General features: G+C 49.8%; 1 protein-coding gene across 4 annotated transcripts in view; it reads left to right on the top strand.

The window, feature by feature from the left end:
* RFX2 (regulatory factor X2) overlaps positions 1–27,524 on the top strand; it is an 82,626-nt gene that overhangs the window by 25,296 nt on the left and 29,806 nt on the right. For 2 of the 4 annotated variants that reach the window (XM_037042683.1, XM_037042681.1), the window contains exons 2-6: positions 16,882–16,994; positions 19,564–19,653; positions 20,181–20,246; positions 21,615–21,694; positions 23,439–23,700. In XM_037042683.1, coding sequence (XP_036898578.1) covers positions 16,890–16,994; positions 19,564–19,653; positions 20,181–20,246; positions 21,615–21,694; positions 23,439–23,700 — 603 coding nt within the window. In that variant the 5' untranslated portion in view covers positions 16,882–16,889. The remainder of the gene's footprint in view (positions 1–16,881; positions 16,995–19,563; positions 19,654–20,180; positions 20,247–21,614; positions 21,695–23,438; positions 23,701–27,524) is intronic. The other 2 variants (XM_037042685.1, XM_037042682.1) reach the window with 1 other exon arrangement.

Below are 27,524 nucleotides of genomic sequence, written 5' to 3'. Positions count from 1 at the left end.
TTGAGAAATGATAGGCAGTGCAGGTTTTCGGAGGGCACTTGATCCTGTCTTATTCACCAGGAGTGCAATCTGCCCAACCAATGCACCACCAGCCACAAAAGTGCCGCCCGTATCAGCACGCCACAGCCTGTGGTCAGCAAAACAGCCCTTTGGCGAGACGTGCTTTAGTTACACGGATGTTCTTTCCTTTAAGGGCAGCTCACCCTGTAGCTTCAAGGAAATGCTCATTTCATTTCCATGCCAGCATTCCAGCTAGCGTCTCAGGGCAATTTAAAGTACCTGAGCAAGTTTCCCAGCTGTCTTTTGCAGCTGAAACTTACAATGGAGTGTCATTTGTGATCTAGAACAGGTAAAAGCAAGCGTGTAAAAAAGAAAAAAAGCAAGCTCTTCAGCCACCAACCCTGTTCAACATAGTCATCGAGATCCAATCACAGTGAGTGTTGCTGGCAGCGGCTTGAATTCTGGCTTACCCAAGACTCCCTAGATGGCTCGTTCGAGCCCACGGTTGTTCCTGCAAGCCTGTTGCAGAGGGTCGCTGCAGAGCACCGAGACTGGAAAAGATAAATCCTTCCGATTGGAATGCTACCCTGCGTTCCAGGAAGCTGTTTCCCATCCAGTCTCATGTGGGCAAGTCAGTTTTAAAAGATTTCATTTATTTATTTTTTAGATGAAGAAAAAGAGGGAGAGAAACATTGATGTGAGAGAGAAACATCGATTGGTTGCCTCTCATACACACCCCAACCAGGGACCGAACCTGGAACCCAGGCATGTGCCCTGTCTGGGAATCAAACCAGCGGCCTTTCGCTCAGGGGGATGACACCCAACCTACTGAGCTATACCAGTCAGGGCAAGCAAGTTATTTTTCAGGAATTACTGCCTCATTTTAAAATGTTCTTTTGAATGAATGGAAATGCTTTACTCCATGTTAGTCTTTGTAGCTTCGACCAACCATTTACCATTGTGGGTAAACCCACTACCCACTGGGTGAAAGAGTTGGGCTACGTAATCGCCCAGGGCCATCCAGAGCTGTGATTTCCAGAAGTTCTTGATTCTTAGTGGAGCCATTTCTCCACTAAGCCTTTTTAAATTTCAGAGTAAGTGATGAAGGAGGGGAGATACGGGGTAAATTGGAAAGGTCCCGAGTGCGATATTGGTAGGACAAAGGAAGTCAGCCTCCTCTCTGCCTGAGTCAGTTGTGGAGGGACTGCCCATTGCCTGTGGTCATTGTCTGTCCCTAGGGGTGGCAGTGGGGACAGAACAGGAGACCCCTGCCACCAGTCAACCGTGCCCTGTGCCAGGTTGTCACCAGGCTCAGACCCAGGAGATGCTATCAAGGAAGAAGCTCCTGCTCTGCCCCTGGTGGCCCTGCCTCGGTCCCTCCCACCAGCTGTCTAGGTGGCTCTGAGATGTGAAAGCCGGGGTGGAAGGGGACAACTTAAAGCAGTCTCCAGCCTGGCATCTGGCAGCCCCCGGGCTCTCCACATTTTCACCAGCCTCACACATTGCTCACCTGCTGGAGAGTGTGCAGAAGAGAGAGAAAAATGTAGAAACCAGGGTGCAAGTCAGAGGGAAGGAACATCTGTTGAGAGGATGAGCTAGCATCTAAAAGCGGGGCCCCGAAGACACCATGCCCAGAACCTGGAACCCAGACCCACAGCCTACCTGGGACAAGGCCGGGGTTCAGCCCCATGTGGGCAGTGTGGGTGGGCAGCCCCGGGCAGCAAGAACCTCCTGTCCCCTTTCACTTTGGAATAGTTCTGGAGGATCAACACTATGGGGAACATGCCAGGGGCCAGCAGTGGCGAGCGGGGGCCAGGAAGTGGTCACAAGGGTGACTAAGACCCAGACTTGGTTTTTTCAAGGAGGCCCGGCTGGTCCCCAAGCCGATGTGTGAACAACTGTGTGATGGGAAGAGGCACTGAGGGCACTAAGCAAGAAGTGGCACTGAGGGCACTAAACAGCTTGGCTGATTGGAAATGCCGTGTGTCGTGAGGCAGGGCCTTAGACCAGTAGTTACCAGTGGGGGTGACCTTGCCCCCCAGGGGACACTCGTGGGTGATATGTGGAGGTGTTTGTGGTTGTCATGACTGGGAGAGAAAAGGAGGTCTTGGCATCAAGTGGGTGGGGGCTGCTCCACACCCTACAGTGCCCTGGACGGCCCCACAGAGAACGACCTGGTCCCAAAGTCTGCGTTATCCAGGCTGAGAAACCCTGGTCCAGAGCCGTGCTTCTCAAACTCGAATGTGATGCAGGTCTCCTGGGAACTGCATTAAAATGCAGATTAGAATTTATGAGAAGTCCCATGAAAGGCAAAGCAGTGCCTCTCAGCCCCTGCTGACTTTGCCCCCCAGGGAGATCGGGTGATGTCTCAGGACGTCTGTGGTTGTCACAGCTGGATGATGGGTGTGTATCTGGCAGAGACCAGGGATGTGGCTCAACTCCCCAGAGTGCCTGGATGGCCCTACAACCAAGAATGCCCTGCCCTGCGTCCACAGCGCTGCGGCCAGGAACCCCGCACTGGACCACGGGCCCTCTGGCAGGGCGGAGGGCTTTAATCACCGCTCGCCCCTGTCACAGCGGCTTTGGAGCCAATGGTGGGTTTCCCTGCCCCCTGTCACCTGAGCACCCCTTCTGTCCTTAGCTGTAGCAGGCAGGTAGATTTTTAAGGAACAGAGTGCTCTCCAGCCTGGCTGTGGCCCTGCTCCATGGGGGTCACATTGGTCCCATTCTGGCAGGTGCCATTGTGGCAGTGGTCCTGGCATGTCCAACCTCCAGTGGCCCTCCATGCCAAAATGAGTGCCACCTGCTTGTCACTCTGGTTCTGAACCACTGGCACCATGCTGGCCACCCTTGATTCCGTAAAGACACCGGCTCACAGGTGTAGGCAACACAGTGCAGTCAGTGGCCCACCTGGGGTCCTGCAGGGCTGGGCCTCACGCCTGGTTCATCAAGTTCCACTTGGATTGAACTGGGGGGCCCGAGGGGTTGGGTGGGCATGCCAGTTAGACCCTCAGTCAGAAATCAGAGGAAAGTGGCTTTCTCCATAGAGTGCCAGTGAGGGAGCACCCTGGGCAGAGGGGAAGTGCAGCACACACAGGGCACACACAGCGCGCCTGGGTGGACAGGGGCGTGAGCACGTGTGCTCACGGGGTTCGAAGAGGACAGAGCGGGCAGGGAGAACCAGCGGCACCGGACTCCAGGGGAGAGAGTGAAAGCGGGTGCTGAATGTGCGCAGTCGGTCGGGGTCAGCCAGGATGTCGCCATTCCGATGCAGCGCTCTGTGTGGGCAACCCCTCTGGGGAAGAGAGGGGGCGGTGGTGGTTAGGGCAGTTATTTACCAGTGACAGGGGTGAATAAAGCACCGTTTTAACCAGAACCAAGCGGGGTAGGGACGTGTGCGGTCCCCACCAGGTCCATGGAACTCAGCCAGTGGGCCCTGCTGTCCATTCAGAGCCCCAGCGCCATTCGTAAATGGTGGGGACTCCAAGCCGAACTCCTGTTCCTGTTTTGCGTTCTCTCTGGGGCGACAGCAGGGCTGTGTAGCTCAGACAGCAGGAGACTCGGGGGTCTTTCCACACGCCTGCCTCCTTCTGGTAAAGGAGGACGTCCTGGCGCAAGTCCCGCGCTGCCCCTTCATGTGCATGTGTGGCCTCCAGCCGGCTGCCAAACCCCTCAGAGCCTCAGTCCGTCTGTTGTTGTTTCTAGAATGAGGGTGACGATGGACCAGCTTCCTTGAGACTAAGTAGGAACACACGTGTAACACACGTGGGCCAGAGTCTGGCACACATGCAGTCAGTGCCGAGGAAATCGCTGCCGCCACTGTCTGTGATTGTCTTCCGGGTCCTTGGTCTTCCTTTTTACTTGGCCATGCGTGGGGTTAGAAGTGCCCATCCCCCACACAGTCCAAAATCCACACATAACTCTGCCTTCCCTAAAACTTAACTGCTAATAGCCCGCTGTGGACTGGGAGCCTTACCGATAACANGATGTCGCCATTCCGATGCAGCGCTCTGTGTGGGCAGCCCCTGTGGGGAAGAGAGGGGGCGGTGGTGGTTAGGGCAGTTATTTACCAGTGACAGGGGTGGATAAAGCACCGTTTTAACCAGAACCAAGCAGGGTAGGGACGTGTGCGGTCCCCACCAGGACCATGGAACTCAGCCAGTGGGCCCTGCTGTCCATTCAGAGCCCCAGCGCCATTCGTAAATGGTGGGGTCTCCAAGCCGAACTCCTGTTCCTGTTTTGCGTTCTCTCTGGGGAGACAGCAGGGCTGTGTAGCTCAGACAGCAGGAGACTCGGGGGTCTTTCCACACGCCTGCCTCCTCTGGTAAAGGAGGACGTCCTGGCGCAAGTCCCGCGCTGCCCCTTCATGTGCATGTGTGGCCTCCAGCCGGCTGCCAAACCCCTCAGAGCCTCAGTCCGTCTGTTGTTGTTTCTAGAATGAGGGTGACGATGGACCAGCTTCCTTGAGACTAAGTAGGAACACACGTGTAACACACGTGGGCCAGAGTCTGGCACACATGCAGTCAGTGCCGAGGAAATCGCTGCCGCCACTGTCTGTGATTGTCTTCCGGGTCCTTGGTCTTCCTTTTTACTTGGCCATGCGTGGGGTTAGAAGTGCCCATCCCCCACACAGTCCAAAATCCACACATAACTCTGCCTTCCCTAAAACTTAACTGCTAATAGCCCGCTGTGGACTGGGAGCCTTACCGATAACATCGACAGTGGAGCAACACGTATTTCCTATGTTCTGTGTCAGCAATTTTCACCCTTTCCTCTCGTAGCACACATAAACTAGTTATAAAATTCTGCAGCCCACCAAAAAATGTATTTTTGGCCAATCTGACCAAAAATAGGTATAACTTTGGTTCGTTCACACAGGATAGCCATTGTTGTATTGGCTGTTGTCGTTTTTTCGTTTGACAGTCTAAGGGGACAAGATGAGTGCCCCTGGCTGAACAGTCAGACATTGCGTGGGTCACACACCCTTGCAGCTCCCCAGTGTGCCGTGGCACAGTGGTTGGAAACCACTGTTCTCTGTATCACATACTCTGTTCTTACAATACAGTGAGATAGAGAAATAAGATGTTAGGAGAAAATCATATGGGTCATCTGCCAAGGCAAGTTCAAGTTGTTGCATCTCTCTAAAAAAGTTTCCCAATATGTTTATTGAAAGAAACCCACATATAAGTGGGTCCGCACAGTTCACACCATGTTGTTCAAAGTCAGCTGTATCGATCTGTGGAGCACGATGGGACCCAGGCTTGAGGCGGCACATCCAGTACCTCATTCCCCTTCATCCTCCCCATCCCTTTGGCAAATGAAGAAACTGAGGCCACGGCCATAGCAAGCGACAGAGCCGAGATTTGAACTTGGTAGTGTCTGAGTCCAAAGTCCATGCCGCCCCACCTCCTCCCTGCCTAACTGTACACTCACCTCAGCATGTGTTCAGAAGTCAAGTTTCTTATCTAGGATGTTCAGTTTTTTCCCTGGTGGAACTAAGATCCAGCGGCAGGTTGGGGAGCAGGAAGAGAATCAGGTGTCCCTTTTTTGGAAGCAATCCGCAGAGCAGGCTCTCAACAAAGACTGTTGACTGAGCATCAACAGTCTTTGGGTCAGAAGGTCTGGGTGGCCCAGAGTAGGCTGCACTGTCCCTAAATGTGAAGGGCAAGCCTGGAAGCATCTAGCGCCTGACACCTAACCTCCTCAAGGGCCACAGACCCTTGACCTCCGAGTGTCTCAGACCCCATCTTGGTAGTATCCACTTGGGAGGCAGCACCAGACTTCCAGATGTGTGGCAAGGGGCAGGGACTGCCCTAGGTCCCTGAGAGGTGGTGCCCAGCAGAAACAGCAGGCAGGGTCCCAGGTGGATATGGCCCCAAGGCCAAAGGAGATGCCCATTGGCTGACAGCCCAGTGGCTGAGGACATACAAGAGAAGTGGCAAGTTTGGGGGAAAGAAGTTCCCTTTTGGGTTTGTTGTGGCACCTGAAAGGCATCCAGCTCTGGGAGGCAACTGGAAATGGAACCTGGAGCGAGGCACGTGGGTGGTGTTAGAAGTTACAGTGCAGGGTGACAGAGTTGGAGGAGGGGAGGACCCCAATAGGGTGTGGGACAAAGAGGGACCAGAGCAGGGGCCTGAGAAGACATCCTCAGGGGGCAGAAGAGATCAGAAACAAGAGGAAAGCATCTCAAGGAACAACACCAAACACTATGGAGAGGTCAAGTTCAGATGAACCTGAAACTGCCCAGTAAGACCTCGGCTGGGGAGAACCGCCGGGCCATCGTTAGAACATGGAGGGCAGAGCATGAGAGGGAGGCAAAGATGCCAAAAGAGCACACACAGGCTCTCTCCCCAGGCCTTGGGCCAGCAAAGGAACTAAGGCCTGGAGCCTTGGGGGCGATGGACGTGCCTCCAGGATGGTGTGACAGAATGTGACATGCGGGCTGCGAGAATGGGGCTGGAGCAGAAGGCAGAGGACGTCCAGGGCAGCGCATCCTCTGTGGGGACAGAGGCTGTGGAACATACGCCCACACTGGATTGGAGCTCTGAGAAGGGCCGGAGAGGAACAGTCTCTGCCCGCCGCTGTCATGGCCACCCCACTCTGCCGCTGCAGCGGGGAAGCTGCCACAGACAGCGTGTGACGGGGACTGAGGGTGCTGGGACAGGAGGAGTAGAGCTGTCAGGGTCAGGCTGTGGACAGAGGGAGGGGGGTGGGCTGCGGGGGCGGGGCCAAGGACACAGGGACTGTGCACAGGGGAGCTGAGAGCTGGGGGCAGAGGCTGGGTCAGGGTCTGGGTGGTGGGGTCACAGTCTCACAGCAGGACCCCAGGATGAGGAAGTTACCCGCAGAGAAAAACCTGCATTCCAAGGTATTCTCCCCATTTACACGGGTGCAAATATGTAAACATAGGTTCCCTTCCCTTTTTACCATGAGAACCATTGATTTTTCTATGTGGGGACTGCTCAATGTTCACATAATAGAAAAATGTCTAGAGTAAGAAGGAACATGTCAGTAGTGTCTTCTGAGTGGTTTTGGCCATTTTTCTCATATTAGCCTGTGTTATACATGTATATACATATGTGTGTTTTGTGTGTGTGGCTTCTCTGTGTGAGCATGTATGTGTTATGTGTGTTTGTGTGTGTGTGTGTGCATATGTTTGCACTGCATGTGTTTGTGTGGGCACTGTGTTTTGAGTGTGTGAGTGTGATGTGGCTTGTTTGTGTGTACACGTGGGAGTGTAAGACACCTTCCTTGCTCACTCTCCTAGCACAAAGCAACAGCTGACAGTTGGTCTCCCACTCAGCACCCAGTTCCCACTCCCTCTGATGTGACGAACTTTGGGGCACCCACCCCCAGCCTGGGGGGAGTTTCATTTCCTGAACACCAAATCCTGCGGTGTTTAAGTCTTTACTAATGAGAGCTGCTATTAGGAGCCTGCCTCCAACATTTGCTGGGTGAAAATGTTGGTGAAGGTTCTTTAATTCCCATTTGTCCTGAATCTCTGACATTGTCGCTTGCTAAAATTAGGCCACATCCCAGATGAGGTAGCCAGACCTTAGAGTCAAATCTCTCTCTCTAAGAGGGAAGTAAGAGAGAGCTCCTGTGAGGACGGGGGAGGGGGGACAGGCTGCTGTCCCGGGTGACCGAGGATGACGGCCATGATGCAGGGGCTGCCTGGGGCCCGGCTGCCTCCTGTCTCGAGCCCTTCGGACAGACAGCCAGTTTCCAGTGCTCGGGCCTGATCCTCCGCTGGAGCAAGAGGAAAAATTTGGCTGCTAAGAAGAAAACAGGAACAGATGCCCAGTTCTTACCAAAAGAAAAAGGAATTTGAACTCTGAAGATACTTCCAGAGAAACTCAGGGCCAGCCCTGATCCTTCAAAGTCCTTAATTGCAAAAGGAAAGAGTCAGGCATTGCCAGGGAGTGACAGATGTCCGAAAGCTCTAGGCCAAGACAATCTGACGGGTCACCCTTGCTGGAAGTTGGAGTTGATACTCTTGGAAATGCTGGGGAGCTTTTATTTTTTATTTGTTTTTCAATTTTTCATTGTATTTTTTCCATTACCATATAGTCCCCTTATATCCCTCTCCTTGGTGGGGAGCTTTCACAGGGTCCCTCATTTCCCCCCTAACTCCACACTGCTTGTCGGACAGAATTGCAATGATTTCACGTCCAGGTCCCTGCAGTCCCCTGTTATTCTCCACCTGCGGGCAGGTTCATCGCACTGAAGCACCATTTACCCGCTCACTTCTCAGACACCTCACGTTCGTTTAGAGCAGTGGCTCTCATCTGGGGCAGTCCTGCCTGCCAGGAGACACTCGGCAGTGTCTGGGACGCAGGGTGTTGGTGGCATTCCCAGAGGCCAGGGGTGCCTCTCAGCATCCGCAGTGCCCAGGACAGAGCATGTGGGCAGGCCGAGCCCACGACCCTGAGTTAGTGTCCGCTGGGTGTGCTGGGAGTGAGCCAGGTGTGACCAAGGACGTGGATTCTGCCGTCACGGACTGTGAGGGCATCCACCTTTCGGCGAAGAGTGGTGGACACTCAGTTCCGCAGACATGCGAGTCTCCTCTCGGCGCCTGGAGCTGAGTGGGGCTGTGGTGAGGGCTGGGCCTCACTCGGTCAGGGAGAGTGAAGACAGAACCCAAACCACGCGTCCCTCACTCCTTAAACCTGGACTCAGATCGAAGCGGGTCAAGAGAAGGAATGGCCTTGATTTTTCTGGTCACCGTAACACCACGGGGGATGTCAGCACCGACATCAGTCAGAGCCAGAACTCTTGAGAGTGTTCTGGACTTGTTGCTTCTTGTTCATGTGGAAGAAGTTAATTGCTTTCTTGGGGAAAATGATCCCTGGTGCCATCCAGATGCTACCAAGTACCAGGAAAGCATGAACTGATGGCCTGAGGAGACCCGGTCTCTCCTCCAAGTACAAGAGGCCGTATGTCTCCCCAAAGCCAATAGGAACGACGGGAACTAAAAACGTCTGTGTGCTCTTTCCTAATTACCCAAAGATGACCGATGTTTTCTAAATACCCGACCTCTGTGAGGCAGGTGATCCCTCGGCTTGGCATATGGAGGAACGGAAATGAGAGGAGATTGTCCCGGTGAGTCAGTGTCAGGCCAGAAGCAGGCCCCGAAATTGCCCTCAGCATTTCCTGCATTTCCTTTTCTGTCATTACTGGTTACTAGGCAACCAGAGTATTTTCCTGTAAACAGAAGTTTCTTCCCTTTGTGTCCGGGCAGATTCATTCATGGAGGCTACAGCCCAGGGCTGCTGACCACGGGTCTGTGCCCCCTCACACGCACTCAGGAACCTCAGCACGTAGCCTCGCTGGTGGGCGTTCCTGGCAGCATCTCCAGAAGGTCAGATGTGCCTTCCATACACTGATGCTGCCAGGAGGAGAAGTGGCAGCGATGACGCTGCGCTTTCCCACTTGCATTTCCAGCCTGCCCTTATCTTGGACCAGATGACAGATGGAAAGTGCTTGGCTTATAAATGCACCAGGCGTGTTTCTGAGCCCCTGGGCACTTTGGGCCAGCCTGGCCAGGCTGGGTCGAGTTGGAGTCCCTTCTCCTTTGTGCTGGCTGTCCTGAGGCCACACTCAGGATCCCGCCTTGGGAAGAAAAATGGGAGAGAGGACAAACAAATGTGACAGAGATAGCAACTGAATGGTTCCCAGATCTTTTCGCAAGTTCAAGTCCAGAGAAGTGGAGACCTGCACTCAGGCCTATGAGACTGCTTCTAGGGTAACCTTGGTCACAAAGGAGCCTGGCACAGCAGAGTAGGAAAGGGGGATTCTGAACTTCCTGCTGAATGTGGGGCCAGCCAGCTTCCTCCCCCTGCTGCCCCCTCTTCTGCCAGTTGGAGGGTCGCTCGGATCTAGCCTCACCCCTTCTGGAAGGAGCGCTAGCATGGCGAACCAGCAATAAAACATGCTGGCACTTATTCTTTTGGGCTGGAAGCTAATAGCTGGATCAGCTTTTTGTTTCACTTTTTATAACAGAAATTCCAAATGTTAACAAAGTCAGCACACAGGCTAGCGAAGGCTGTGTAGCCATCACCGGCCTCTACAGTTATCGCCCTTCTGTCTGTCTTGGACCGCTTCCCAGTCTCCACTTTGTTACTGTATCTTTACAGGATTTTTTAGGTTAACTTTTACCTACAGTAAATGCACAAGCCTTGGCATCTAATATTTGGCTATTTCATGTAACACACACTCTCTCATCACAGAGAATGTGTCCATCCACCTTCCTGGGCAGCTCCCGTCTGTCCCTTGCCAGTCATCCCTGCCGCTCACTGTTCCGATTGTGTGTTAAACCTGAGATTCGTTTGCTCCACTCTGCACTCTGTGCCTTGGGTCTAGCTTCTGTCATTCAGCATAATGACTCTGAAATTCACCCATGTATTGTTTATGTGAGTTCAACCCTTTGTATTAATGACTGGTATTTCCCTATTAGCTTTGTTAGCTATATCCATACTTTTTTTAGAAGTTACCGTATGCATTTTTAACTTACCACTGTCTAGTTTCTTATCCATCCTCCTGACGATGGACACTTGGGTTACATTATTCCTGCTTTTTGGCGATTGTGAATGAAGCTGCTGTGAACACGCTGGTACAAGTGTTTTGAAGACATGTATTTCCATGTATTTTGGATAAGTACCTAGGAGAAGAATTCCAGGTTAAAGAATAGGTTTAACTTTCTGGAAAATCGTCAAACCTTTTTTCCAATGTGATTGTACCATTTTCCATCCCCACAGGTGTGTGAGAGTTACGATTCCTCCACGTGCTCCCATTGGTTGTGGTCAGATTTTATTTTAGCCATTCTAGTGCGCATTCGGCAGGATCTCAGTGTGTCTTTTTTTTTTAATATTTTATTTATTTATCTTTAGAGGGAAGGGAAGGAGAGAGGAAGAGAAGCATCAATGTATGGTTGCTTCTTGTGCATCCCCTACTGGGAACTGGCCCCTGCGGGGAACTTGCCTGCAACCCAGGCAAGTGCCCTGACTGGGGATCGAACCTCGATCAGAGTGTCTTAATTTGCATTTCCCTAGTGACTCACAGTGTCGAATACTAGTTCGTATACATTTTGAGCATCTGTGTATCTTTCTGAAGTACCTGTTCAGGTCTTTTGCCCATTAGTTTATCTGTCTTCCTGTTGAATTGCAGGAGCTTTTGGTATCATGGATAAAAGCCCTGTGTCAGATACACGTTTTGCAAATATTTGCTTGCAGCACTGTGGCTTACCTATTTGTGTTCTTTTTTTTTAAAGATTTTATTTTTTATCTTCAGAGGGGAAGGGAAGGAGAGAGGGAGAGAAATATCAATGTATGGTTGCTTCTCGTGCATCCCCCACTGGGAACTGGCCTGCAGCCCAGGCATGTGCCCTGCCTGGGAATCGAACCACAGTTGTTTCGTTTGCAGGCCCGCGTTCAATCCACTGAGCTACACCAGCCAGGGCCTATTTGTGTTCTTAATGAAGTCTTCCAATGAACACAAGTTTTACATTTGGATAAATCTAATTTATTGTTTTTCTTTTATATTTATGATTTCTGCATCTTGTTTAAGAAATCTTTGCCTACACCCCTATGTTTTCTCTTAGAAGTTTTACAGTTTTAGCTTTTATGTTTAAGTCTGTGTTTCAATTTGAAATCATTTTTGTGTGTGGCAGGAGGTAGGACTTGGAGTGGCTTTTCCCCCCATTGTGTGAATGTGCCATTTGTTTAAACAACTTCGCTTCTTCTACGGCATTGCCTTGGCATTTTGTTAAAAATCAAATGACAGTGTGAGCATTGGCTGTATCGGTTACATATTGCTGGGTTAGATTTATTTTGTTATGATTTTTGCAAAAATATTTATGAGAGATACTGATCTAAATACTGTTCTTGTAATATCTTTATCAAGTTTTGGTATAGGGTTTTGCTGACCTCATAAAGTGATTTATGAGGTGTTTCTTTCTCTATTTTCTGATGGAATTTGTGTATGAAATTCCTTTTTTAGTATTTGATAGCATTTACCAGTGAAACTGTCTGTGCCTGGAATTTATAGAGAGGTTTTTCAACATAATTCAGAGTTTTTTTAAGATATGACATTCACATTTTTTATTTCATCTTGTATTATTTTTAGTATGTTGTCTTTTTCAGAAAAAATTCATTTGATCCAAATTGTTGAATTTATTGGCTAAAGCTGTTTATAATAGCTTTTTATTATCATTTTGATTTCTGTAAGATTTGTAGTGGATATATTTTGTTTGTTTCATTCCTGATATAGGCAATTCATGGTTTTTTTTTTCCATTGGTCTTACCAGTTTTTTTAAGGAATTTTTTGGTTTGTTTGGGGGTTTTTTTTAGATTTTTTAAAAATTTATTCCCTAATTTAGTATATAATGTTTTATTTATTATGTATAGAGAGAGGGGAAGGATGGGAGAAAGAGAGGGAAAGAAAAATCAATGTGTGGTTGACTGTCACATGCCCCCACTGGGGACCTGGCCTGCAACTCAGGCATGTGCCCTGACTGGGTATCAAACTGGAGACCCTTTGGTTCGCAGTCTACACTCAATCCACTGAGCTACGCCAGCCAGGGCTTTTTTCTAAGATTTTTTAATAGCAGTTTTATGGAGGTTCATAGCAAAACTGAGAGAAAGGCACAGAAATTTCCCATATACCTTCTGCCCTCGCGCCTGCACAGCCTCCCTCGCTGTCCACACCCCCCACCAGAGCGGTGCGTTTGTTACAGCTTAGGAAACCTGCGCCGACACATCTCCATCACCCAGAGTTTACACTTCACGTTAGGGTTCAGTCTCGTGCTGTGCGTTCTGTGGGTCTGGACAAAGGCGCACGTACGACAGAGTGTGTTCACTGCCCCAAATACGCTCCTGTTCCACCTGTTCACTGTTCCTTCCCCTAAGCTCCTGAAAACCGCTGCTCTTTTGACTGTCCCCATAGTTTTCTTCTCTTCCAGAATGTCATATTGTTGGAGTTATACTGTGTGTGTACATTTACCTCGAATTGGCAATATGCATTTATGTTTCTGCCATGTCTTTTCGTGGCTAGAAAATTCATTTCTTTTTGGAAGAAATTTCAATTTTGAAGAAATTTTGGTTTTGTTCATTTTCTCTACTGTGGAGCTTTTTATTTCATTGTTTTATCTTAATTATTTGCTTTTTTCCACTGAAGTTTGATTTGCTCATCTTTTTATGGCTTCCTGAGGTTGATAACATAAATGACTGATTTTAAGTCTTCCCAATGTAAGCCTATAAAGCTGATCATTTCCTCCCAGACGCTATTCTAGATGCATCCCACAGTTTCTGATGGGTGGTGTTCGCATCAAGTTTAGTTCAGAATATTCTCTAGTTTCTCTCATGTTTTATTTTTGACCTATGGGTTATTTTAGAAATATATTTTACATTTTCTGAATGTGTGGCATTTTTCTAGATATATTACTGATCTATATATTCATTGTGATCAAAATACGCACATGTTCTGTATAATTTTAGTTTTTTGAGATCTATTTACTTAATGGCCAATAATATGACCTGCTCAGTGACTATTTCACGTGCATTTGAAAGGAATGTGCAGGGTTTGCTTTTTGTGTCCAGTAAATGCCCTTTAGATCGGGGTGGCTGACCGTGTCATTGAGGTATCCTGTATCCTTACTGATGTTCCGTTTAGTTTCTATCGAATTACTGAGAAAAGGGTGTTTAAAATCTCCAACTGTGATTAGTTAGTACTGTTGATTTTTTTCTTCATGTATTTTGAAGCTGTTTTATGTGATGTACACACTTCTGTAATGATTCTGTCATCCTGATAAGTTGATCATACCATAATGATGAAATGTCTATCATTATTTTTAGAAATATTCCTTCTCTTGAAATCTATTTTGTCTAATAATTATAGCCACTCCAGCTTTCTTCATTAGACTTTTAAAGGAATTAAAAGAAACAAGAAAGATACACTGTCTTTTGTCATTACCCCACATATTTATCATTTCAAATAATCGTTACTCCTTCTTCACTAAACTAGATGCTAAATTAGATCCAAGTTTACCATCTGGCATCATTTCCCTTCATCCTCAAGAACTTCCTTTTGTTTTGCTCTCACATTGATTTTTCTCCCCCTCTATTCCTCTCTAACATCAATAAACATATTTTTTAAAAATAAAAAAAGAACAGTCAAGATCCCTCATTCGCATGCGAGCAAACGCCGCTGTTGTGCTGTGACGCAATGTCTAGTCATTGCAGTGGGGACTGACCGAAAGTCTGTCCCTCACAGAAAATGTTTGCTGTCCCTGCCCTAAACAATACAAGCTGAGCAGTGCAATAAACTCAGACAGTGAATGGAAAATTGTGTCTTAAACCAGGGAACTTGTTAGCAGGAAAACTCCACGTGGCACGGAGTCCTGACCCGAGTGGCTCAGTTGGTTGGGCTCCATCCTGCAAAGCAAAGGCTCGCTGGTTTGATTCCTGGTCAGGGCACTCACCTGGGTTGCAGTAGAGGCAACTGGTGTTTTTCTCCTCTTTCTCCCTTCCTTCCCCTCTCTTAAAAAAAAAACTTGTGATATGGAGTAACCTGTTTTCTGGAAGGTGTGTTCTCCCCATAGTAGGCTGAGAATGGATTCACTACCCCCAAGGCTCTTACAGCTCTCCTTGCTTCGATAAGACTTGGGCTTCGGAGCAAAAGGATTTCTGCCTGTGGACAAAGCACTGGTCTCAGTGAAGTCAGGTTTCTCACTTTATTGCTAGTGAATTCTTTTTTTTTAAATATTTTATTTATTTATCTTTAGAGGGGAAGGGAAGGAGAGAGGGAGAGAAATATCAATGTATGGTTGCCTCTGCCGAGGACACACAATGTATCGTGTGTCCCCTGCCGGGAACTGGCCCGCAACCCAGGCATGTGCCCTGACTGGGAGCTAGTGGATTCTTTTCACAAAGAGTTTAGTCCACTTATTTCCTCCTAGTGTTACTGGAGTTACCCACTTCTTGGCTTCAAATGCAAACACAGCAGCGATAATGTGCAAATGATTGATTTAAATGTTAGGGAAAACTGTAAATAAGAGACCTCAATTAAACAGTTCCCAACAGAATATTCCAAAGATCATTTCTGTCAGGAAGGCAGAGAGAGTTGGAGACCCAGGTAATAGGGGACTGAAAGAAAACTCAGAATTTCCTCCTCTGTGTGAGTTACCAGTCACCATGGGACGCTGGGGACATCTAGTGGTGAGAAGTGAGTCAGGCCCCCAGGAAACGAAAATGTCACACAGACCACGGATCCATCCGATGCTCTCACGGGTACCAAAGGCATTTGGGAAGGGGACTGGAGGAAGTCCTTATAAATGGAACAGTCCCTGTAAATAAAGATGAGATTACACAAATCCATTCAGGTTCAAACACACCCCCCTTTTTGCTTCCATTAGGCAAATTATTTTATTCCGTAACTAGCTTTTCTCAACATTTAAAAAAAAGGCTTTTAAAAAGTTCTTCACTCATTCTTGCAGGTGGGGATTCCTGGGGTGATGGAGAAACATGGGTGAAGGCTCGGGCCCTGTGGCCCGGGCTCTGTGGCCCGTGCCGCCACCAGTCAGCCCTCCCTGTGAGGCAGGGGCCCGGAAACTCCATTCGTGGGGGTGGCCTGCTCAGAGCCGGGGACAGGACAGGGATGGGATGGGTGGGTCTGCCCACAAAGCCACCTCCTCTCTGCAGTGTGTGTATTTACTGCCTCTCAAATGCTTCAGGCAGCCAGTGGTTTGTTTTAAAGTGAATACAGTTTGACTTTTGGCATTTTATAGAATGGTTTTCGCCGTGGCCAGTGTGGCTCAGTGGATGGAGCACCGGCCTGTCAACTGAAAGGTTGCTGGTTCAGTACCCGGTCAGGGCATGTGCGTGGGTTTTGGGTCGGGCCAGGTCCCCAGTTGGGGGTCGTGCAAGAGGCAACCAATCCATTCTTGCACATTGATATTTCTCTCCTTCACCTTTTCTCTCCCTTTCCCTCTCTCTAAAAATAAAAACTTTTTTTAAAAAAATGGTTTGTATCATTTGCCATATCATTCCAATATTAAATGAGTCTTTTTGTAGAGAATTGTAAAACTGCCTGTTAGAAAGATTTATGAATCTGGCCACAAGGAAATACACTCTGCTTTCTCATGGGCAAAGATCCCTAGGGGCAGAAGGCAATTTTGACTTACTGCTGAAATTCTTGAGGACTTTTATCCAGCCCGGGAGAAAGTGTTTCTTCACTCTCACTGAATATCATGTTTTCCTCCCTAGGTTATTTGTTCTCAGCCTTGGGGCAATTTTGCCCCCAGGGGACATTGGACAGTCTCTGAAGACATTTTTGGTTGTCCTGACTTGGAGAGGGGGTACTCCCAGCATCTAGAGGGTAGGGGCCAGGGGCACTACTCAACACCCCCCTGTGCCCAGAACTCTGGCCCAGGGAATGGGCCAGTGCCACAGTGCTGAGAGGGAGAGACCCTGCCCTAGGGGAGTGCACTCGCCAAGCTCCCCAAACATAAGGCATGCAGCAGGAGCTTGGGACTTGCTGGGTAAATGTGTAAACAGTTTCACGAGCCCTGGAAATAGTTCAGCCTGATCAGCCTGGAACAGGGACAAGTAGTTGTCCCGGGCCTGCCCCTGAGGGCCTCCTGCAGGGCTACTCTTTGGTTTGATGTTTGAAAGAACAGTCCCTGGTCCCCTTCTCTCTCCCTTTCTTTGCAATAGTTACGCAACCTGCTCCCCATTCCTTACCCAGCCAGGCCGAGTCCCTGCCCTGGACCTGGAAGGCTGTAGGGAATTCCTGCTTGCCTGTCCTGTCAGCCCCTGAAGTTGCCCCTGTGGACTTCGGGACTGCAGCCCCGCCCTGCCCACTCACCCTCTCTCCGCCTCTCTTCAGAACTGAGCATGCAGAGTTCAGAGGGAGCAGCGGACTCGCCAGCTTCTGTGGCTCTGTGTTCCTCATCAGCCGCCCAGACACCTGTGGCCCAGCCCGTGCCAGCCTCCCCACAGGTAATGGACCAGCCCAGAAAGACCATTACAGCCAGTGTGGCCTCATCTGCTGTGGTTTGGAAAAGCACTTGAGTCAGCAGGGAGTTATTCATGTTCTCCTGACCTGCCTTCCAAGCCCCAAGGCCACGGTCGTTGAAATAGCTGCAACTTCTCTGTCTCCCCACGTCAGGGTATTTGGCTTTTTGTCTATTTGTTCAAAAGGTCTCACCAAGGAATCAATGACGAAAACAAAAAGAAAGCCCTACACCCCCAAATCTGACTTAACTTGTTCTTTTCTTTTAAGGGAAAATTTCTTCCACCTTGGGAATGACCCTTTTACACAGAATGACTTTTTGAGTAAGGCAAAAGATAAAGTGGAAATTCTCAGCATTTGGTTCAGAATTGAATCTAGCATCAGAATGAATATATTTAAAATTTGTGGCGATATAATTTTTACATTAAGCCTCTTCCAAAACGAAAACTAACTCAAAAAGATCTCGGCCACCCCTCATTCACTGCAGCTTCACGTACAGTAGCCAAGATGTGGAAGCGGCCGCGGCGCCCCCAACCGAGACGGGGTGGGGAAGAGGCAGCGCACAGACACAACGAAGTCCCACCCCGCCACAGGAAAGGCTCAAACCGTGCCTTTTGCAAGGACCTGGAGGACCCAGGGGGGTTATGCTAAATGAGATGAGTCAGACAGGGAAAGACAAAGACCAGAGGACCTCACTTATATGCAAAACCGCACATTAAGCTCATAGGTGCAGAGAACAGGTTGGTGGTTGCGGAGGAGTGTGGCCGTGGCTGAAATGGATCCTGCCATAGCCATCGTGTCTCTCCCAGGTTCTAGGGCTCCTGTCCTTGCTAGAGACGCACCCAGGACCCCACTACCACAGTCTCAATGGCAACATCCTCACGCTTTACTCCTCCTTTCCCATCCCCAGGTGCACCATCAGCTGCTCCTACTGAGCCTCCCCAGGCCTATGCAGGGAACGCTCTTTCCTCCAGCTCTCCTGCCTACAGGCTGCATTGTGTTCCCTGCATAATTTGTGCCCTGGGCTTCCTGACCAGTTCCTTGCCAGAAAGAGGAGTCCTCGAAGCTTGGTTCCCACGGGGCATTGCTCCCTCTCACAGCCCCTCTTGAGCCACCTAACAGAACTTCCCGGCATGCAGTCGTGTTCCACCACCAGCACCACGTGGCTCTGGCACTGGGAATGTGGCCAGCGCACCTGCAAAACTGAATTTTACAGTTTATTTAAATCAAGTGATTTTTTTAAAGATTTATTTAAAGATTTTATTTAGTGATTTAAATCTTTTTTAAGGATCTATCTTTAGAGGGGAAGGGAGGGAGAGAGGGAGAGAAACATCAATGTATGGTTGCCTCTCATGCATCCCCTGCTGGGAACTGGCCTGCAACCCAGGCATGTGCCTTGACTGGGAATCGAACCACGACCCTCTGGTTCACAAGCCCACACTCAATCCACTGAGCTACACCAGCCAGGGCAAGTGATTATTTTTCAAAAGATTTTATTTATGTATTTTCAGAGAGAGGGGAAGGGAGAGAGAAAGAGAGAAACATCGATGTGTGAGAGAAACATAGACCATTTGCCTCTCACACACTCCCTACTGGGGACCTGGCCCGCAACCCAGGCATGTGCCCCATTTGGGAATGGGACCGGTGACCTTTCAGTTCACAGGCCGGCGTTCAATCCACTGAGCCACAGCAGCCAGGGCTGACTCAGGTAAAATTTAAATGGTCAAATGGCTGCATAACTGTGGCTACCATATTGGACAGCTCAGTTTTAGAATGTATGAATGTAAAGCCTTAGTGCTCTTATTTAATTAATTGCAGCAAAATTCACATAATATAAAATTCACCATTTTAAAGTGAACAAATCGTGGCATTTTTTGTACCTTCATCAGCCCAAAACAGAAACCCCATTCACCTTAGCTGCCACTCCCCATACCCCTCCCCAGCCCCTGACAACCACGAACTACTTCCTGTCTCTATGCATCTGCCTGTTCTGGACGTTTCACGTAAGTGGGATCCCACCCGTGTGGTCTGTTCAGTCTGGCTGCTCTCCCTGAGCACCAGGGTTCTCCTCTCCCTGGGTTCAAGGCCCGTCCACGTGTAGCGCATCAGCGCTGCACTCCTTTTCGTGGCTGAGTGATATTCTGCGTTGTGGAGAGGGACCGCAGTGTGTATATTCATTTGTCCGTTGATTTTTACACTATTCATGGTCTCTTTGTCTTCGATCGTGAGCTCGTGGAGTGCTGGGTCCCTGCAGAGTTCTTTTTATACAGTCGTGTTTAGGAGGCAAAAGACTGCGGAATCACCACAGCTAGTGGCATTTAGAGTCCACATCGGAAACTCACAGAATCAAAGTCGTTGACTTCTCAAGCCCCAGCTTTACGCAGACAAAACACTCCTGTTTCCCTCCTGACTCTGGGGTCCATTTGCTCCTGTTCATTTCATAGTTTTGAGTGTCCAGGAAAGCAACAGCAGGCCGAGCAGCAGTGGTTTGGGTTGTATCTGCTTTCAGGCCTAACCTCTGACAAGTCTGAATGTCCTTCTCTCCTTCCCTTTTAGAGAGTGCTGGTCCAGGCAGCGGGCTCAGCTTCCAAAGGGTCCCAGATGCAGCCAATCTCCCTCCCCAGAGTCCAGCAGGTGCCACAGCAGGTAACCACAGCACAGGCAACATGGGACATACGAGCACTTAGGGATCTTGGCGCCCTCTCTGGTGTTCTCTCCTTGCTGTTCCTTTTTCTTTGATGTTTTCATTTCCTTACCAGAAAGCTTTTTGGAGGGAATGTTTTTTTAAAAAATCTTTTCACTTCAAACAGTTTGGCAGCAGGCCAAGACAGCTGGTGCTATTTTGTTCATTCAGAAGTTCGATGTGTGGGGTGCAAGCCAGCCCCTCGATAGGGCACTGGGTGCTGAGGTGGATGTACGTGCAAGCAGAGAGCGGAGGTGCTCTGGATCGGAGGGGTGTGGAAGCTCTGGGGGAGGCAAACCCTCCTGGGGCAGGCGCCGTGGCTGAGGAGGAGCCTCTCGTGAAGTTACACTACCTGGGAAGAAAGCTTGAGAGCGCGGGCTCGCCCACCAAAGAGCAGCAGGCCATCAGCTCCCACAGTCCAGGGGATGTAGGACAGTGGTCAGCAAACCTCTTCTTTGGGAAAAAGTCAAATACTGCATTTTTTTTTCAGTGTTGCAGGCGAGAGTCTTTGGCACAACCACTCAACTCTGCCTGGTCTCCAGAAGCAGCCACAGATGTAAGAGAAGGGGCGTGGCTGTGTGCCAGTAAAACTATCTGCAGAGGCAGGCACGCCGGATCTGGCCTGGGGGCTGGGGTTTGCCGGCCTATGCCCTGCAAGATGCTGAATTAAAATTAGTGCGTGCTCCTGCCTCAAAGGGACCATGAGTGAAATACAGAGACAGCCAAGAGAACACGACACTTTCTTCAGGGGCTCCTGCTCCGATGAGTAGTGTGTAAGGGGTTTGTCTGTTCTGAGAAAAGAGGAGTCTTGTGGGGTCGGAGGGGAAGCACATGTTCTAAGCAGGCCCAGAAGGAACTTGAGCCCCTTGAGGGAGGGGAGACCAAGACCAACGTCACGATTCCTTCCCCTGCTTTGTGGGACTGGGCCTGTGCCATCTCTTTCTTTATGGGCAGCTTGGACTTGTGGGGTGACTTGCGCATTTCACTTGGTCCCCTCAGGCAAAGCCCACTCAACATGGTCCCCCCAGGCTCCTCACCATGCCCTATTACCCTGGGGCTGAGCGTGTGTGAGCGCACACCGTGTTGTGTTGTCATCAGGGGTGGCAGTCAGCTCCACACACAGGCCTAGGGAGAGGTCACAATGGGACCCAGCCCTCGATTTTGGTACTCCCAAAGGAGGTTGAATTAGGTGCTTGCTGGTTAAGGCTCCCTCTGAGGTGAGATTCTGAAGTTCTCCACGCAGAGCTCTGGGCCTCTGCCCCCCCTCAGGGGCTTCAGCTGAGGTGCTGAACTGACGGGGACCAGGCGGGGCTCCACTGGGTTCCTCCCATCACCCCCTCTCTCCATCGCCCACCCGGGCCCATCATTTCTTCCAGTTCTGTCCAGACCCTCACAGTCTCACCCCAGTGTGACTCCCACGACCCCGGCCCTTCTGCTGGGGAGTGGCACCAGGGCCACCTCAAGGGTGCATGGGGGTGGCGGTGTGTGGAGTGTGACTAGCTTGAGCCCTCTGCCTATCCCTTGGGTGGAGATGACAGGTCCAATGCTCAGAGGTTGGCGTTCTGTCCACAACTCTGGTTTCCACTGTCTGGCGCGATTGGCCTTTATGGCCAGTGGCTGGCAGGCCCTGGGGCCATCCCTAGCTCTGCAGCCTGCTCCCAGCTGTCTACTGGGCTCTTCTCCCCGTGGAACAGGCCTGGCTCCCCTCGTGCACAGCAGTGGATCAGTGACAGTTATATCCCTGTGTGCCTTTCCAGGGCTGTCTCTCCTGGTTTCTTTGTAGAAGCTCCAACTGTGGGCAGGAAAACGATAGTGCGGTACTCAACATCTATTAAGGGCAGTCACAGTTATTTTCAGCTTAAGTAACAGAAAATCACAAACAAGTAGACTCTCTGTGCGTAACACAAGACATCTGATGTTTCAGGTCCAGCCTGTGCAGCACGTGTTCCCACCCCAAGTGCAGTATGTGGACGGCGCGGACACTGTCTACACGAACGGAGCCCTGTACGTGGTTTCTCCTCCCCTCGGAGGGGTCCCTGCAGAGAACCTCAGGCCATGTCTGGGGCCTTCCTCCACAACCCCCCCCACCTTTGTCCATTCCAGGATGTGTTTGCACAAATTCCTCTCCCTTATCCCCTGGGGGATAGGTTATCCCCACGGGTCATGTCAGCCCTGTGGGGCTTAGAGAAACCACACACCTGCGTGACTTTTACTTCTAGAAAAGGCAGTCTTAAAAACAAACAGAAAATAAACCTTAATCTAGCTTCTGAGACTTCACGAAGATTAAGTCTTCACATTCCAGAAACCATTTCTGTCTCTGCTTCCTCCCCCTGCCCTTGGGAACCCCCTGCTCCCTACACTGTTGATATGACTTGGTCTTTTGTCAGGACTGAAAGAGTTTTCTGCTTGTGGACAACATGATGCTTGGGGCAGAAAATGACACATTTCCCAGGAGGTTCACTGTGCTCGAGACACGAGTCCTTTTGCTCATTGTATTTGAACAGCTCCCCTTCGCAAGTTCAGGGGTCAAGAGTGAGGGCGTCGGTCAAGAGCCATATGAGCTTCTGCAGCCCAACATTGGCGGTTCTTATGCACAGACACGTATGAGCACATATAAGACCCATGACATTTGACTGAGGTGTGTGGGTTGACCACTGTTGACTTCCTGTGTTTGACTGCACTACAGTCATATGTGACATCACCTGGGGGGCGGGACAGGAGTGTGCGCCTCCCAGATGTCAGGGCTACCCTGCCACCCAAAGGGGCCTTCTCTTGGGACAGGTCACTAACCTTTAGTCACCACCGAGGGAAAACCGTTACAAACTGCCTTGTACTACGGCCAGCGTTACTGGAGTGGAACTTAAAGAAAAAATTTTTTAATATTTATTTAAAGATTTTATTTATGTATTTTTAGAAAGAGGGGAAGGGAGGGAGAAAGAGAAAGAAACATCGATGTGAGAGAGAAACTTAATCTATCTCTGGCCTCTCATGTGTGCCCCAACTGGGGACCGAACCCACAACCCAGGCATGTGCCCTGACTGGGAATCAGAGCAGCGACCTTTTGCTTTGTGGGACGACACCCAACCCACTGAGCCACACCGATCAGGGCTGGAACTTAAAATTTTAAGGGTTGACATATATAGCTAATTAAACATTTGATCCAGATGTTAAAGGAATATTAGACAAATTCTTTATATCACTTAGAGATTGTTTTTATTATGCAATTTTCTTTTTTAACCTTTTCTGATAGCATTATAGACTTACAGGAAGTTGTAAGATTCACTCAGCAACCTAAAACCAGTCTCCTCCAGTGGGGACATCTTCTCTGACTGTAGGACAGCACCAGGGCAATGACCTTGGACGATGTGTTAGGTTGCCCACAGGCCCTGCTCAGACTCACCAATCTCCGAGCATCCGTGTGCATGTGTGCACGTGTGTGCTGCTCTGTAGCTTTTTCTTGGGTATAGATTTCATGTAGGCACAGTGAGACCCAGACTCCTTCCGTCCCCAAAGACGTGCTCCCTCGTGCAGCCCATTTGTACACGTAGAATTTTTCAATGGTCGGTTTTCTGGGAGTCAGCCTTCAGTTCTGAATATTCGCAGAGATGATTGACTTGGACTTGGCTCTGCCTGGGCGTTCGGAGTCTGACTTACCCGTAAGCTCAGTCTTGTCAGGCTCCCGCTTCAACACGAAGTTTCCGTGGATTCCTTCGAGACTCAAAGGAGGAACCTTCTCCCTTTCTGGCAGGCGGACGGCCTATGCCTATAACCCGGAGCCTCCGATGTACGTCCCGAGCAGCGCGGCATCTTATTTCGAGGCCCCCGGCGACGCCCAGGTGACCGTGGCAGCCTCCTCCCCGCCGACAGTCCCCTCCCACAGCATGGTGGGCATCGCCATGGATGTTGGCGGGAGCCCCATCGTCTCCAGCGCGGGAGCCTACCTCATCCATGCGGGGATGGACGGCACCAGACATGCCCTGGCCCACACTTCGAGGTCGTCACCAGCGACGGTACGTACGAGGCTCTGGGGCAGCAGGTCAGAGTCCGAATGAACTAGCAGCAGAGGTTGGGGCGGGGGTGAGTAGAGGGCAGCCTGGAGCCCCTGAATGGAGCCCTGCCAGCCACAACCAGGCCCTGTGACCCGAGGCGAGTCTCGGCCTCTTTGAACCTCAGTTCCTCCCCTGGTTAAAAAAGGGGGTGAATCTTCCATTGTCAGCTATTGTGAACATAGTACATGAATTTTAAAAACCTCCATACTGGTAGGTGCTGCTGCGGGCGGCGCCATCGTCGCCGCGGCCACTGTTACCAGCTCCGCGAGGCTGAGGTCAGTCCCCGCGCAGGAAGCCGGACTGAACGCAACCGGAGGCCGTTTCTCCTAGAGGCGGTGCCCGGCTGCGTGGGCCGCGCTCCGGTCCCAAACTGCGCCCGCTTTAGAGGTTCACCTTCCGGAGCGTTAGTGTCCCTGCTTCCTTTTACTTTTTAAATGAATGCAAAGTGAAACCCACTCTTCAGGGCGTGCAGCCCTGAGTTTCGGCACACGTGCAGACTCGCGTGACCACTGCCCAGTCCGGACCCAGGCGACCGTCTGTCCCCACGCCCCTCCCCCGGGGTTCTCCGCAGTCCGGCCTCCCCGCCTCCGCTCTCCCGCAGTCCCTGCCACCGCTGACCCTGTCTCCATTGCTGTAGCCTGGGGTTTCCGGGACTGTCGTGCAGACGGAGTCCTTGGGTCGGCCCCTTTCGCTCCGTGTGGTGCCTTTGAGACGCAGTCGAGGTGCCGCGAGCCGGCGCTCCCCCGGGCTCCGCGCTGAGTGAGCGCGCGCTCCTCCGCCTTCAGTGCGGGGCGAGTGGGGAGGTTCCCAGTTTGGGGCGAGATGAATAAGCAGCGATCAGACGTGTGGACATACGTTTTCTTTCTCTTGCGTAAACACCTACGAGTGGATTGCTGGCTGATATGGTAAGTGTTTAACTTTATTCGAGTTCACCAACAGTTTCCTCGAGTGGCCGCCCCATTTCACGTCGCCAGCGGTGTGTCTGAGTCCCCGTCGCCGCGCCCTCGCGGGCACTGCGTGTTGTCTGCGTTTTTCGTGTTAGCGTGTTAGTAGGTGTGTGGTGGCATCTCGTGGTGGTTGTAAGTTGCATTTTCTTAATTGCTAATGATGGTAAGCAGCTTTTCACGTGTCTGTTTGCCTTTTGTACATGCTCTTTGGTGTCAGTTCCAGTCATTGGCCTATTTTCAGACTGGGCTGTTTGTTCTTTTACTGTTGACTTTTGAAAATTCTTTACGTGTTCTTTATAGAACAAATCATCTGTCAGATATGCAATTTGCAAATATTTTTCTCCCACTTTTTGTAGTGTCTTTTCATTCTCTTAAGAGTGTCATTTGCAGAAGAAAAAAAAACTTTATTTTGTACAATCTAATTTATTGATGTTTCTTATCTAAAAAGACCATATTTTTGACGTCACGCTGAGAACTCTTTCCCTATGGTGGTCCTGGCACCATTTATTGAAAAGACTGCCCTTCATCGGATTGCTTTTGCACCGCGGCCAGGAATCTGTCGGCCCTGCGTGGGTGTGTTCCATTGGTCCTTGTGCCTGTTGCTGTTTCAGGACCGCTGTCTTACTCACAGTAGCTTTATAGTTGGGTGGTTTCTTCAACTTTATTCTTGCTTCATATAGTATAAGCTATTTATATAAATTCAGAATTTTCGGTATCTCTCAAATATTCCTAGTAAGATTTTGATTAAACAGCACTAAACCTGTACGTCCATTTGGGAGAGAGTTGACGTGGGTCTTCTAGTCGGTGAACGTGGATGGTTTGCTTCCCTGTTTTCTTCTGCGTTCTCTCATTGGCATCTTGTAATCTTTAACATGCAGATCCTGTACCTATTCGGTTAGATTTATACTTAAGTGTGTCACCTTTTGGGAGCTATTGAAAGTGATATTAATTTTTAATTTCGGTTTCTGTTCATTGTTAGCATGTGAAAATACGGCTATTTTTGGCTGTCGACCCCGAATCCTGCCACCTTGTAGAACTCACTTTTTAGTTCTAAGCGTTCTTTTGTTGTCCGCAGATAGAAACAAGTTTGTTTCTTCCTTTCCAATCTGGGTGACTTTGATTTCTTTTTCTTGCCTTGCTGCACTGGCCAGAACTCCTGTGCTGTGGCCTTGTCCCCAGTCTTGGGGGAATCTGCCTTTTACAGGCAGGTGTGATGTCAGCGTTCGGTCTTCCTAAACGCTCGATTCCCGGTTGAGAAAGTTTCCTTCTATTCCTAGTGTTTGTTCAGAGAGTCTTTAGCATAAGTGGGTGTTGAGATTTGTCAAATGCTTTTTCTTCATCGATCAGAAAGCCTTCCTCACATACTACACTAGTTTTCATGGACACAGCAGGCTCAGTTTTATCAAACTGCATCAGTTTATAGTAACAGAAAATACTAGAATTGCAGGCAACAAATTCACTGAGAGACAGCAACATTCTCTCTGGCTCACACCCTCTTGGTCGCAGGCAAGTGCGCATCTCAGACCCCAGGCCACTGGCTACTTTGGTTTGTTGTCTGTGTTGCTTTTGAAGGAGCAAGTTTTTAAATCAGTTGGAAATCCGTGGATGGTCTGTGTTTGGACACACGTCCCCATGAAAGCCCCTAGGGAGTGATCGGCCCAGATGAGAACCTGGTCACTGATGCCGCCTGTCTGTGTGGCTTAGTGGCTCGGCTTGGACTTGGGAACGTCTCTCTCAAGGACACACGCAGCAAAGCGCAGAGGGGCTTTCTGGGAGCCACAGACAGAAACGGTGCAGAGGCCGCAAAAGAGGTAAAACACGGCTCTTGTATCTGCCTGCCAATTCTTTTATGTCAAAGTTTTGGGATTTTACGTTAATCCTGGAGAGGGAGCATGAGGACCAGAGCAACGCACCACCTATATACCCTCAGTGATTTCAGACTTTTGGAGACAAATTTTCTTGAGTCTTGGTTTCTGGTTAAATTTTCATCAGTATTGTAAGTCTTTTAAAATATATTTTATGAGTTTATTTGAGCCCCACAGACGATGTGCTGGGAAGCACAATCTCAAATGCCCCCAGTGTTATAAATCTTACGAGTGAATTGCCCAGGTGGTTAGTTTTTGATAAAAACTGTTTTCTGTTACACTTTTTTTTTTAACTACATGGGGCAGAGACACTAAATTGAAAGGTTTGCTCTTGTCATCTCGGTCCAGGTTAAACCTCCTTGACACAACCCAAAGAGCAAAGTGCCCAGGTGCCAAGTGTAAGGAGGGTTTCATCTCCTTAAGTTTGGTGTCCTGGGTGCTTCATGGGCCCCACCCCAGTCCTGGTCCAGTGTGGAGATTTATATGCCACTGGCTGAATCAGATGTTTCACAGCAAGCCTGTACAATATTACTTACATAACTTCAAGATATTTAATTAGCAAAATAAAAATGGACAAACATTCAACATGGCCCACTTCCCTAAGCCGGCCTCCCCCTCTCCCCAGCGGTGAGCCCGCTGTTCCTTCTCCCTGCCTGCTGGCCCCGCACTGTGCAGCTTGGGTGGTTCCTTTCTTCAGGTGTAATTCTATGCTTTGTGGACCTGCCTCAAAAACCCCAGTCGTGCACCGCTGCCTTCCTTCTTCTAAAATGCTCTCCGTTTTCTCTAAAGATCCAAAGGGGTTGCTCGTGCACCAGCTGAACTTTTATTTCCCCTTTTACAGTCACACAAGTCAGCCGTGTTTCAGGATGGAGGGCTAGCTGCAGCAGGCTTCTGTCCCTGTCCCCGCCCCTTTGTGGTCTTTCCAGGAACCCCCGCCTCGCTGCCCCTTCCCACTTCTAGCCCCAGGAGACAT

Source organism: Sturnira hondurensis, unplaced genomic scaffold (genome assembly GCF_014824575.4).
Source record: "Sturnira hondurensis isolate 20B ecotype Veracruz unplaced genomic scaffold, ASM1482457v3 Scaffold0003693, whole genome shotgun sequence".
Lineage (NCBI taxonomy): Eukaryota > Metazoa > Chordata > Mammalia > Chiroptera > Phyllostomidae > Sturnira > Sturnira hondurensis.
The sequence above is the reverse complement of the archived record's forward strand: the minus strand, read 5'-3'. Positions and strand labels throughout refer to the sequence as shown.